Consider the following 13,691-nt stretch of genomic DNA (forward strand, 5'->3'; position numbering starts at 1 on the left):
TTAGGAACACAGACTTTTCTGAGATAGAAAATCGAAGAAAGGATTGTTTTAGGGACCCTTTGGCAGGCAGAAGTAATCCAGAGGATGTTTCGAGCTAAATATATCTACTCGTCTTGATATTCTTAGTCTTATAAAGCTTAATTTTTAACAAATAAACTTAGTACTTCGTTTATACCTCTAAAAATCAGATTTACTGTTTATACTCTTAGTTCTGGGAAATGGGATTAAAGGATTCGTATCCTTAGCTTTTGAATGTAAAAAAGATTAGTAATATTGATGACTGATGTATACTTTGACACTTCTTTTCATCATCATCTAGGTGCGCTTATCTTACGAAGTGTTGGTCATAGCCCTTCCGGCTAAAATGGTAGGCTAGGTGTTTCGATTGATTTTGTAATCGGACTAAGAGTTCCCAGACTTGCATCGGGCATAAGGAGTAGCACGTGTGAATAAGTCACACATCGCTTAGAAGTTGATAGTTAACTGTAATTATCCTTAAAATCCTAGGGAGTAAATGAGCTTACCTCAGGAGTGCTACTTCTATGTTATCCCGGGGACTTAATAGGCGTAGCAGGATTTTATCAACAAATATTTTTATATTATTTATCATATATACGCTGCATATCTTCAATATCATTCTAGTTTTGGTTCTTTTAATGACACTTACATTACACCATAAAACTCGTAGTATTTCCTATTCTTATAATTAAATAAAAAGGTTTCATTCTATTTCTTAGCTACGTCATAAATTATTTTAGTATATTAAATATTCTTTAATTAAAATCTAGGTAAGTAATAATATCTAAAAACCGAGTCCAAAATTTAGCTTTACTCATTAAAGAATCTAGGTTTCCGCGGTTCACTTCGAGGGGGTCCTATCTGCTAGCTAGACGATCACGACATGGCCAAATTATAGGGGTAATTATTAATGGGGGGTTTATTATATGTAATTATTAAGGGGGTATTTATATATATATATATTTGGGGAGGCTACATTTTTGGTTCCGTGACCAAGGGATCTAAAATGTTCCTTTTAGGTTCATTTTGGATACCGAGGTTTCTAAAAATAAATAATAGAAAGTAGCCCAATGGGTTACATTTATCTATTAATAAGGGATCCTTATTATAAAAAACGTCACAATTTCAGATGCAATATTCACAATGTCCCGTTTTGGGAACCCCGTCATCCAGATCGGGCCGTACCGTTTCAACCGGTGGAGTGGTAGCAGGGGACCCAAAATATCGTGGATATGCGGAAAGGTACACAAGGGATGCCGTGCTAGAGTCATTACCGTGGATAAAGTCATACTGAAACACTTGAATGAGCACAACCATTGAGGGCTTGGCTGTAACGTGTTGTACTGGTCCAACCGAAGTAGAAGTAGTGGGCCTAAAATATTGTGGATATGCGGTAAGGCACAGCCATTAACCACTTGGCTGGGATACGCTGTAACCATAAAACCGAAATAGAAGAAGGGGGCCTAAGATGTACTGGAGATACTAACGTATACAAGGAAGACCGTGCTATTAATAACCGAGAAAAAAGACATACATGGATCACTTAAATAAGCATAACTATATTAAATTGTACAGAATAATTAATGTGTGTTAAAAAGTTTGTGAATAAAGGAATTAATTAAAACACTTATTTTAACTAGTGCGACTAATTTTATTTGAGGAATTAGTTACAAAGTATGAAGTTATAAATTTTGGTTAACATTTTTACAATTTTCACTTTTATAGGTACTTGGAAATTTGCAGATGCGAAAAAAATTGCAGATAAAATGACTGGCCAACGTACAGCAGAGTCTATCTCTAAATCAGATCTGCCTGAGCCAACGTTCTCGACGTCGCTACGAGGTAGACCAGTAATGATACTCGGCGACTACCGGTTCAACCACTTACCGCGCAGCAAAGAGCCGCGTGTGCGCTGGGTTTGCCGCCATTACGGGTGCAGAGCAACTATGATGACGAGGGAAAGTAAAATTGTGAAAGCCAATAACGAACATAACCATTGATTCGTTCATACTTGAAATAAAAGTAGGTTGTTAAATGCTATTTAAATATTATACTTGTAGAAATTCACTTAAACGCGATTCAGTTACAAATTACGTGTTAGCGACGCTACGACAATAAGACGTGGATAATTATAAGTTATATAAAATCAAATACGATTAAGGCTGTATTCTCAATAAAGATTTTATTTGATAGGTAGGGAAAACCGCGATTAGATTGTCAGTAGTCATAAGTATTCGTAATATTCGTTATTTAAATCGTAAGTTCGTAATAAGTTTTGGGTCACCCAGTATGTTAGGAAAAAATGGCTAAACTTATTCCCAATTCCCTAGTAGATTCCCAAGTAAGCACTTTAAACTAAGGCAAAATAATGTAGACGATGCCATTGGTTAACCAAAGAGGGCGGGTCAAGACAAGGAAGGCTCAATATGAAAGGGACAGACTGATCGCCGCTCATTGGTCGACCAAATTCGAGTTCATCGCTCCGATACAGCGTGATTTTCACTTAGGAACATACATGTTTCACTAATTAATTCGTGACCCGTTAGAGTTACATCATAACAATGTTTGTAAATATTGTAGATCATTAGCCTAGTCACCTAGTAAGATAAGGATCGTATAGCTAGTGCATGCAGGTACACAAAGAACCACAGACGGGCGAAGGGTCATAAACCGCCTATTGTGTACATTCTTGCTGCGTTCTTAGCTATTGTAAGCCGAGTTGTAGGGATTATTGAACTTGTTATTGTTTATTTTCGTAGCTAATGAACGTAGTTAACTATTTGTAATAGTTAGTAAGTCAGTAATTAATCGGATATTTGTAATGTAGGTCACAGAACGATAGCGAGATAATGAAAATTTACACGTAGTTAACCGGTTAACGTAATCGACCAATCACAGGCCGAATAATTCCGCGAATTAAGACATGATTTTATCTCCCTATCGAAGGTGACTCTCTTTCTTGAGTTTTTGTATAAAAGCAAGACGGTATCGCTTCGAATCGTACAGTTCTACAGCAGCAGCCAAAAAGGAAAAAAAGGAAGAATACCAAAGAAGACCTGAGGGATCCGAAGCTGTACCGCCTATTCATTTAGGAGTATTTTTATAACTAGTACGCGACAAATAAAAGTCAGTTTTTTACATTCGGTAGTTTAATTCGTTATCGAAGAGATTCGTTGAGGGCTTCGCACCGGGGCACCGAGTAGTCTGGGCCGACTGCGGTTTCGAGCGAGGCGCCAGTAGACCAGTTACCTTCTCCAACTGCTATCGTCGGCTATATTGGACGCTGAGAGTTCAATATTATGTATTATAAAAATTATGAGAAATATTATCTTAATTCTTACTTCTATCATGAGTACCTGCTTACTCGGGAATGAATAAAAATCTAAAGTTAATTTCTATAAAAATAGGTACCTTCTTTACATTCTCTGAAAGTACCTATTAACAAATGGATCGGGAGCAGCCCTTGCGCGCGCTGGCTTTGTGTGCGTAAAAACAGCAGAGAGAATTGTAAGGCCGGCCGCCGTTATTACCCACAATTACACGATCGATCGACATATCGCTACGCTACGAACATAACTATTAAGTTTACCTATCACAACAATCATAAGTTCTGGTCGTGGTAAGAAAACAAAAATAAAATATATAAGTACTATGCATTTTGAAGAATTCCGCTCGACATGTTTCGGGCTTTTGTTGCAGGCAACGAATAGAAATGTGTCGAGCTTATTTAAATCTATATTACGAGAGAAAGCTGTTATAAATACATATAATTATTATGTTACTATATAACCATTGTTTCCTTTATTTAACTTAGGTCTAATAGGTTAGCGTCTTACAATGTGAGTATAAAAGTACAATATAAAAACACTTACAAAAAATATATAAACACATTATAAAAAACCTAACCTAGGGTTAGGGTAGCGGGGCAAGCAAGCTACCGGTGGTCAGGGCTGCAGAGTAAGGAACCGACGTACTACTCGTATACGCGCCGTGTCCAAAAGTACCGCCTTCTGCATTTTGTTTATTATTAAGTAAGGGTACCTTAAGAAGCCTCCTTCAAAATTATTGATTTGCTAAATGTTTTTATAAATCATATGAAAACATATTTTGTAATTTTGCCATCAGATCAGCCAGTATTTACTTCATCCCGGCGCGGCAAACCGGTATTGCTGGTGGGGGGTTACCGGTATAATAAATGGGCTGGAAGCAAAGGTTCACGTGCGCGCTGGTACTGTGTAAAATCATCTAGCAATTCATGCAAAGCTGTGGCTATCACTTGTGATGATGTCATTGTGGCTTTCCGTCATGAACATAACCATTAAGTTAAATCTGCCAACAGGATAAAAAAGAAAAGTTGCAATTTATTTAAAAAAGTGATGGAAGAAAAAATTATGCTTTTCTTATTAAATATATTAAGAACGAGTCACTCACGTATTTTATGTCGAAAAACGATCGACATGTTTCACGGAGTGTCATCAGGAGCTTGCGTTGACGGTGACGGACCGGCGCAGACTGATATGCTTTTCTTATTACAGTCTTACTTGAATCTGAAGGTGCGTGACTACGAAAACAGGGCCAAAGGTGAAGGTCAATTATACAGGTTAATTTGTAGCCAGGCGAGGCGGTGTTTTTATTCTACTAATATTTCTAATTATTGTTATTAGATCTGCCATTTTTCACTACATCCCGACGCGGAAGACCGGTAATGCTGTTAAGGGGTTACCGGTATAATAAATGGAGTGGCAGTAAAGGACCTTCCGCGCGGTGGCAGTGTGTCAAGTCTAGCAGCAGCAGCTGCAGAGCAATCATCAAAACCTACAAAGATAGCATTGTGGCTTTTCGTTATGAACATAATCATAATTAATATTAGCTGAAAGGAAACAGAATAAATGGGTTATTAGTGGTTAACAACTGAGAATTTTTGCCATGTTTGTTGCCAGTGATAACAACTGAGAATTTTTCCTCACTTGTCCCCAGTGGTAACAAACGAAAGAAATAATATTTTGATGTTCAGTTCTGACAAAAATACCTTCATAAATTATTTATTTCTTATTTCTTAATTTCTTCCATCCTGCCGATTCAGCCTGCTGCCACAGCCGATTCAGTAAACTACTCTAAGACTGGACAAACATTCTTAACCTTTTCGACGCCGTGTCTAACACAGAAGCTGTCACTCGGACGCCATTTTACGCGAAGTGGCAAAACTGAAATTGAACTTTATGCATTACGTAGGTCTATGTTCCTCTGTAGTCTGTGACGGATTAATCCATCTTCGGCGTTCGACCAACGATGCGGATATATCTGTCATTGGCGTCGAAAAGGTTAAATAAATTTATCGGTAGGTACAATGAATGGCATTGTGAAATTATAGTTGAAATGAACTACCGAAGAAAAACGTACGTGTGGTGCTATTTATATTATGTAAACAGTATTTACTAGTTTACATTCTCTAGATATGAATCAATTTCTAGTCGACCAGTGAACAGCCATTAATAATGCATGCCTTACAAAAGTAAAAGGATTTTTTTATATTTTGTTTGAAATGTATTTATTGTTATCAGATCAACCAGAATTTACAACATCACGATTTGGGAAACCTGTGTTGCTGGTGGGTGGTTACCGGTACAATAAATGGGCTGCCAGCAAAGGTCCCCGAGCGCAATGGCTGTGTGTCAAGTCGTCTGGTAACGTCGCGTGCAAGGCCGTGGTCATCACCTGTGATGATGTTATTGTGGCTTTCCGTCACGAGCATAATCATTGAAAGAAAATAGTTGTATAATCAGTAATCAATATTAAATAAATAGTCTTATTGACAATCAAAATTAGCTACGCTCATTTTAAGCTTACCTAAGTACTTAGCGTAAAAAAAGCTATGCGGAACCTTAATTTATCCAGATTACGCTGTTTCGTAGATCTATCTTTCTATCTAATCCTAATATCTATCTAATACCTTTAAACGAGCAATTCTTGTTTAATTATATAATATATTTCGGGGATCTCGGAAACGGCTCTAGCGATTTCGATGAAAGTTGCGATATGGGGGTATTCTGGGGCGAAAAATCGATCTAGCTAGGTTTTATCTCTGTGAAAACGCGCATTTTTGAGTTTATATATGTTTTCCGAGCAAAGCTCGGTCTCCCAGATATTATGTATAAAACACAATTCTTGTCACCAGATCAGCCAGTATTTACTTCATCCCGGCGTGGCAGACCGGTAATGCTGGTGGGGGGCTACCGGTATAACAAATGGTCGGGCAGCAAAGGTTCCCGAGCGCGATGGCTGTGTGTCAAGTCGTCTGGTAACGTCGCGTGCAAGGCCGTGGTCATCACCTGTAATGATGTTATTGTGGCTTTCCGTCATGAGCATAATCATTGAAAGGAAATAGTTGTATAATTAATAATTCATCAATATTAAATAAAAAGTTTTATTGGCAACCAAAATCAGTTACGCTCATTTTAAGCTTACCTAAGTACTTTAGCGTACGCAACTTACGCATGGCTTTCAAACTGGAAGTCGCTGATTATAATTCCGGTTCATATTAATGAGTATTCAGTTTTATTATAATATTTGGTAGGTTTTTATTCACCAGTAGCTTTTCCTTAAAAAAAGCTATGCGGAACCTTAATTTATCCAGATTACGCAGTTTCGTAGATCTATCTTTCTATCTATCTGTTCTAATACCTTTAAACGAGCAATTCTTGTTTAATTATATAATATATTTTGGGGATCTCGGAAACGGCTGTAACGATTTCGATGAAATTTGCGATATGTGGGTATTCGGGGGCGAAAAATCGATCTAGCTAGGTGTTATCTCTGGGAAAACGCGCATTTTTGAGTTTTTATATGTTTTCCGAGCTTTCTTAGATATCATGTATAAAACACAATCCTTGTCACCAGATCAGCCAGTATTTACTTCATCCCAGCGTGGCAGACCGGTAATGCTTGTGGGGGGCTACCGGTTTAACAAATGGGCTGGCAGCAAAGGTCCCCGAGCGCGATGGCTGTGTGTCAAGTCGTCTGGTAACGTCGCGTGCAAGGCCGTGGTTATAACCTGTGATGATGTTATTGTGGCTTTCCGTCATGAGCATAATCATTGAAAGGAAATAGTTGTATAATCATTCATTAATATTAAATAAAAAGTTTTATTGACAGCCAAAATTAGTTACGCTCATTTTAAGCTTACCTAAGTACGCAACTTACGCATGGCTTTCAAACTGGAAGTGGCTGATTATAATCCCGGTGCATATTAATGAGTATTTAGTTTTATTTTAATATTTTATAGGTATTTATTTACCATTAGATTTTCCTTTAAAAAAGCTACGCGGAACCTTAATTTATCCAGATTGAAGTATTTTTAACTTTTTTCATTGGCAGATGACCCAGTATTTACTACATCAAAGCGTGGGAGACCGGTAATGCTGTCGGGGAGACACCGGTACAATCAATGGGTTGGTAGTAAAGGTCCTCTCGTGAGGTGGTTGTGTGTCAAAAAGTCTTCAGGTGTGGTTGGTTGTAAGGCTCTTGTCTTTACGTCTAATAATATCGTTGTGTCGGTTCGTGACGAACATAATCACTGAGTTTAGCAAGCTGGAAACGTGATAATGAGACACGGAGAAAGAAGCAGGTACTTATATACCTAATATGGAAAATATATTTTATTTTTAAATGTTCTTACTTTAGTTTCGTTTTATTTTTCCTATATTACTTGAATGGTCTGAGTGTCGTATTGTTTTTCCTACAGTTACAAATTATACTAATTTACTAACACGATATATCGCGTGCACTTAGTTTTATTACTTGTTCTTACGCTTCGAACGTTGTTGGTTGCAGGCAGACTGGCGAGGAATTGAATCAACATCTTCTAGCTGTAAGTGCTGTAACAAATAATAAATATGAGTGCTCACGGTAGTCACGGTAAATAAATAAGTACCTAAGTTTTTTAGTTTAATAAAAACTAGTTATTAATTATTTTCCCTATAAACGTTAATTATAGAAGATCCTCCTTATAGAGTCCTTAGGTAAATTAATATGTCCAGCATTTTATTTTGACTCATGATTTGACTTGTATAAATTGTCTTCAGATCCAGTTTTTACTTTGTCTCGGCACGGTAAACCGGTAATGTTGGTGGGGGGATACCGGTACAATATACGGCGTGGAAGCACCGGTCCCCGCACTCGATGGCTGTGTGTCAAGTCTAGCCAGAAGAGCTGCAAGGCTGGCGCTATCACGTGTGAAAATGTCATTGTGGCTTTCTGTCATGAACATAACCATTAGATTTAGAGAATTTTTCGATATCCCTGATGATAATAAATTGAAAAATGAATATGCACATTTATTTGGTTTCAATCTCTTGACCTTTTGCTGTTAGTATTAAGTTTAATATTTTTATTAGTTTTCAAGAGTTATTTGTTAATCGCACTAATTCGTGATCACATGGTTTGTAAGACCACTTCGTGGTTGATTTAGCTGTGAGCGGCTAATTTCACTAATTTGAGGTAGTGTTATTGTACCTAATTTATCTAACAACTAACTGTGGTTAGTTATTTTAAACTAAAAGTAGACTAAGTTAAGAACTAAACTACTTTTTAGGGTTCCGTACCCAAAGGGTAAAAACGGGACCCAATTACTAAGACTCCACTGTCCGTCTGTCTGTCTGTCACCAAGCTGTATCTCATGAACCGTCGAACTAGACAGTTGAAATTTTCGCAGATGATGTATTTCTGTTGCCGCTATAACAACAAATACTAAAAAGTACGGAACCCTCGGTGGGCGAGTCCGACTCGCACTTGTCCGGTTTTTTTTTGTTGTGAATAATGTGCGAAAACTGTGAATGTTTAATTCAACTTTAGCTTCTAAATTACAAGTTAAAAACTGTCCCTTTACTCTCGGCTCATCAGAAATATAGTTGTAATGATGCAGCGATGTGCTGTGTTTTGTATGTATTAATTTATGATTTAGACGTAAGGGTACATAAAATCTTTGTTAAAAGGTCAAAATAAAATACGAGATTGTTCTCAGATCAGCAGGTTGTGTTTGGAAAATCCCGATACGGGAAACCGGTTATACTGATTGGGCCACACCGGTACAACAAATGGATTGGCAGCAGAGGGCCCCGAGTGCGATGGCGTTGCGTCAAACACAGAACCAGTGGCTGCAAGGCCACAGTTATAACTATTGAAGACGATATTGTGAGTTTTCTTCATGAGCATAACCACTGAGTTTAAAAAGTCATTGCATAGAACTTGTTCCCTACTCGGTTCCGACAACTTAATCCGTTTACAAGCATGTTAAATTGATTTTGACTTAAACACTGTCAAACCACCGGTTACGGTGTAAAGTTGTAAAGATACCCGTCCATAACGTATTGAGCGTCCATAACGACGCTTAAAATTGTAATGCGTTTTTGGTTATTATGCTTATTTAAATGTATGATTATTACGTAGCTATTTGTGATATGTGATATTATTACTGTGGCACATTTTTATTATTGATTTAAATATACTTAACTTATTAACTTCTCTCTTGTTGTTTTACACGATTGTCATCTATATAATCTATATGTATATAAATATCGACTTTGCGATTATGTAAGAAGATTATAATATACCTATTTTATGAACAAATAATAAAATAATATGTTTTAACCTATGAACTAGTTTAGATGCTTATCTCTCTTATGAATTACGTCTTACTACTTTCAATAATAAGCATGCCGCATGCACACCTTGACCATGCACCGCTCGCATATGGCTATCGCCTTGGCTATAAAATATTTAAGCAGAATATACTCGTACCCATAGAATATAACCAATATGTAGTATTTTAGATGGGAATTTCTTTCAAGCGAACTTTTTGTTAGGAATTTGAACAGTGGAAAATTCAATCCGAAATGCCACAATCTGTTCTGGGCCCACCTGACCTGACTTTTATTTGTTCATTGAGACAGATCCATTTTTACCACCAGGACCACTTACTTTCACAACGTCCCGCTACGGTAACCCTGTGATCCTGCTCGGGCCCTACCGGTTCAACCGGTGGGTGGGCAGTAAGGGTGCTCGCAAACGATGGCAGTGCGTCAAGGTCTCTTACGGGTGTAAGGCCAGAATTTACACCATCGGGGATGCTATCATCGAAATGTGCCATCAACACAACCATTAGTCCAAATTAATTTTAAGATTGTTGTAGGTACATTATTTTATGACTTGTGATATTATTTCAGTTTTATGGAAATCATTCAGTAAGTAATAAGTGACTGAGAAATCAATTGTAAATACCTAAGTGTAAAGACGTATCCAAATTAATGTATAGTAAACTGGTATTTAAAAATAAAAATAAATAAATAAAATAAAATGCATTTATTTCAGACAAACATGGTCCATATTTTGATAGTAGGTACAATAGGTATTTGTCGGCGTGTTCTTAACGATATTACCAGATCACCACATTGTGGCGCAGATACTTAAATATATATAATTTCTATCTCTTTTTTATTTTGAATATAATAAAATTGTGTGCGATAGTTGTTTCAAAGACGATGTGATCGACATCTTTGTAGGTACCTAACTATTGTCCGTGCAGTCCGCATGTAAAGTTGTACATGAGAATCGAATTTTATTTCACGTTTGAAAAAGATAGTCGTGATATACCAACGAGTATTAAATCATTTTCAGAGTACAAGGTTTATATTTTTACTTCCTTCTGCGAGTATTGTATCTAACGTTGTTTTGTTCACAAGTTTTTAAAACTAAAGTACCTATAGTCAAGAACGGTGAAACTTCTGCCTTAAAACTAGCTGTTCGTGTTTCAATTTTGAGACCTTGTAACTGACCTAAAGTAGGTAGGTTATTTCCTACTTTTTTAAAGTTTTCTTTTTACTGTACTTGGTTCATGATTTAAATACAGTAATAATAAATAGGTATCTCGAATACTTTCATTCGTAAAAGATAATTTCGGACCTCGTTCTAATTGGGAAATAAATATGTTTGTAATTATAGAAACTTTATTGCCAGGTACTCCGATTTTCACCAAGTCCCGGTACGGCAACCCGGTGATCCTGATCGGGCCGTACCGGTACAACAAATGGACCGGCGGGAAAGGCCCGCGCGCGCGCTGGCGGTGCGTCAAGACCGGCAACGGGTGTAAAGCTATCGTTTACACAGTCGACGATGTCATCATAGAATTCTGCCATGAACACAATCATTCATAAGTCAGTTGTTGGTCATAACAACAAATAAAGGCCGCGCGTGAAATGCCCGATGACATACAATGGAAGTTACGCTCTCATTTTAAAACGACGTTATTCAATTACATAAAACTTGGCATCAATATGGACATCGTAACTTGCTCTAAAACTCTAATTTAAGAGGTAACAAGAATGACGATTTGAAGTCGTCATTTTTGTGGTCAAATAAAGTTACATATTCATATCGATTGTATATGTTTTTTTTAGCTGATACAGCTTTGATTGGTTAATACACATCATTATCTAATTATATTCGGAGTTCTGTTCAGATTATACAAATATACAATTATGTAGAAAATGTTCTTTCTCGTGCTCATTAAGGTAATTTTCGTAATCATCAAAATTGGTTTAACGTTTTATTCTTGCCAAAATAAGCTTTACTGATCTCTAATTATAATAAGAACCTAATCAGTGTCATTCTAACGTTCGAAATAAAACAGACCAGATCAAAATATCTGTTTTTATACCTGTTTTTATGCCAGTGAGATCGAAATCAACTTCATAGTAAGCGCGGCGCGGCGGGCCCGGGCGCAGTGTTCTTAGGATCCTAACAGCAGTGTTCTTAGGAATATTCATACAATATTATGCAACTGTTTTTTTTTTATTCTGACTTCTGGGCAAATATCTACAAACAATTAGTTATTTTATTTATAATTTTAGGTGTTTGCTGCTGTCTTAGAAAAAATATTGTGTGCAACGGTACATAATTAGGTCTTACAATTCTCAGGCCTGTCTTTACAAAACTCAACTTCGTTTCGTTTTGTAACTTCAGCCTTTGAATTTTAAGAACCCATATTATGTAAGTACCTGTTGCACTAAATACTTTTTCATTTTTGTAACTTTTTTATTTCACTTCAAGTAATGACCCCACATTATATAAACAAATACACAATATTTATTTACAGCTCAAGCGGAAGTTGGACGCCCGAAAAAATTGGACACCCTGCAGGCAGACGTAAACCATATTAAATTAAGTATAGCAGCTTTGCAGCAGCAGCTTAATGTAAATACCGTAAAAATGACGACCGTAGTAGACGTCATCAGAGATTTTAAGATGACACGAGAAAATAACTTGGGAGAGCTGTCAGGAAGTGTTCCTGACCATGATATTCTGGACAAGCCCCTTCCATTGAATGACCTCACAGGTTTACAAGATATGGATCGAGAATTAAGTCAAGAAAATTATTTTAGACGCATGGTACGTATTCGACCACTATACAATTATTTGCATGCGGATTGTAATATATTACGTAGGAAAGATATGATCATCAATTCATCAGTGAGTGAATCAGTTATGAAATTCGGGTTTTTTAGATATCAATAAAATTTAAATTAGAAGAACTATGCAATTGAAAGTCAACTCCACCAATTTAGTTTATCTGGTATAATGCAAACCCAAGTTATGAGGGTGTAGAAAACGATGAAGCGCTTCTCGAAATGGTAAATAATGCCTTTGCGCTTCGCTTGGCTCATTTTGGCGGATTTAAATAGTATATTTTTTAATAATTTTAGATCCATTCGTTTCGGGTCTAACGTAAATATAAAAATCTTAAATAACTCCTAAAATATAGGTATTTATCTTGAAATTATACAAAAAAAATGAGAAACACAATTAGTTTCATTATTTATTTAGATATAACACGACATAGTTAGCAAAACTTTGTTTTTTAATGAGGTACAGAAACCTATAAGTAAATAAAACATTTACAATATCTAATCAAAAAATATAATGTCTTGTATTTAAAAATCTGTATGTACTTACTTACAAAGTACAATTTTTTTCAGGAAAAGCATTTCAGTTCTTTTGTTGGGACTGATGGTCAAGGGAGAGGAGAAATTCTTGGAAAAAAAATGGCGGAGCAAATTATGACCAGGGATTTAATGACAAAGATGTCTTGGACAGGAGTATCTAGAACGGCAGAATTCCAAAAAAAGTTTGCCTTTCAAACTTTAGAAAATATCGTAAAGCTCTTTCATAAAGTATTGCTTAAAGCAGACTCCAGATGGTCCTATGAGAAGAATGAAAAACTTTTTAGCGGTGCTTTATTGAAACATGCTAAAAAGAGAGCAATAGCTGAAAAGGAAAAGTTGCAAAGAAAACAAAACTAGGCGATGCATAGTGTTTTATTACGTTGTCCCTGTCACACAATGTTGCATACTACCAGCCGATGTAGGACCACTATTAAGGCCATCGACATTTACACTGTCGATGACGTCATCATCGAGTTCTATAATCAACACAATCATTTATGAATGTCATTTTGTTTCTTAAACTATTTTGAGCTGTAATGGTTTTGAGATGTTTTATTTTTACCGTCAGACGAACCGATTTTCTCCAAGTCCCGGTACGGCAACCCCGTGATCCTAATCGGGCGCTACCGGTACAACAAGTGGCCGGGTGGTAAAGGCCCTCGCATTCGCTGGAGGTGT

At 36.7% G+C, this 13,691-nt stretch overlaps 1 protein-coding gene across 30 annotated transcripts in view; it reads left to right on the forward strand.

Annotated features, from left to right (window-relative positions):
- The window catches only part of LOC134806060 (protein tramtrack, beta isoform), a 552,198-nt gene that overhangs the window by 142,193 nt on the left and 396,314 nt on the right, over nucleotides 1–13,691 (forward strand). The window contains exons 5-6 of one of the 30 annotated variants that reach the window (XM_063779274.1): nucleotides 12,167–12,459; nucleotides 13,047–13,407. The exons of the other annotated variants lie outside the window; for them this stretch is intronic. Coding sequence (XP_063635344.1) covers nucleotides 12,167–12,459; nucleotides 13,047–13,370 — 617 coding nt within the window. The 3' untranslated portion in view covers nucleotides 13,371–13,407. Of the gene's footprint in view, nucleotides 1–12,166; nucleotides 12,460–13,046; nucleotides 13,408–13,691 lie in introns of those variants that run through there. 30 annotated transcript variants of the gene reach the window in all.

The sequence above is a fragment of the Cydia splendana genome, chromosome 2, assembly GCF_910591565.1.
Source record: "Cydia splendana chromosome 2, ilCydSple1.2, whole genome shotgun sequence".
NCBI classification, from domain to species: domain Eukaryota; kingdom Metazoa; phylum Arthropoda; class Insecta; order Lepidoptera; family Tortricidae; genus Cydia; species Cydia splendana.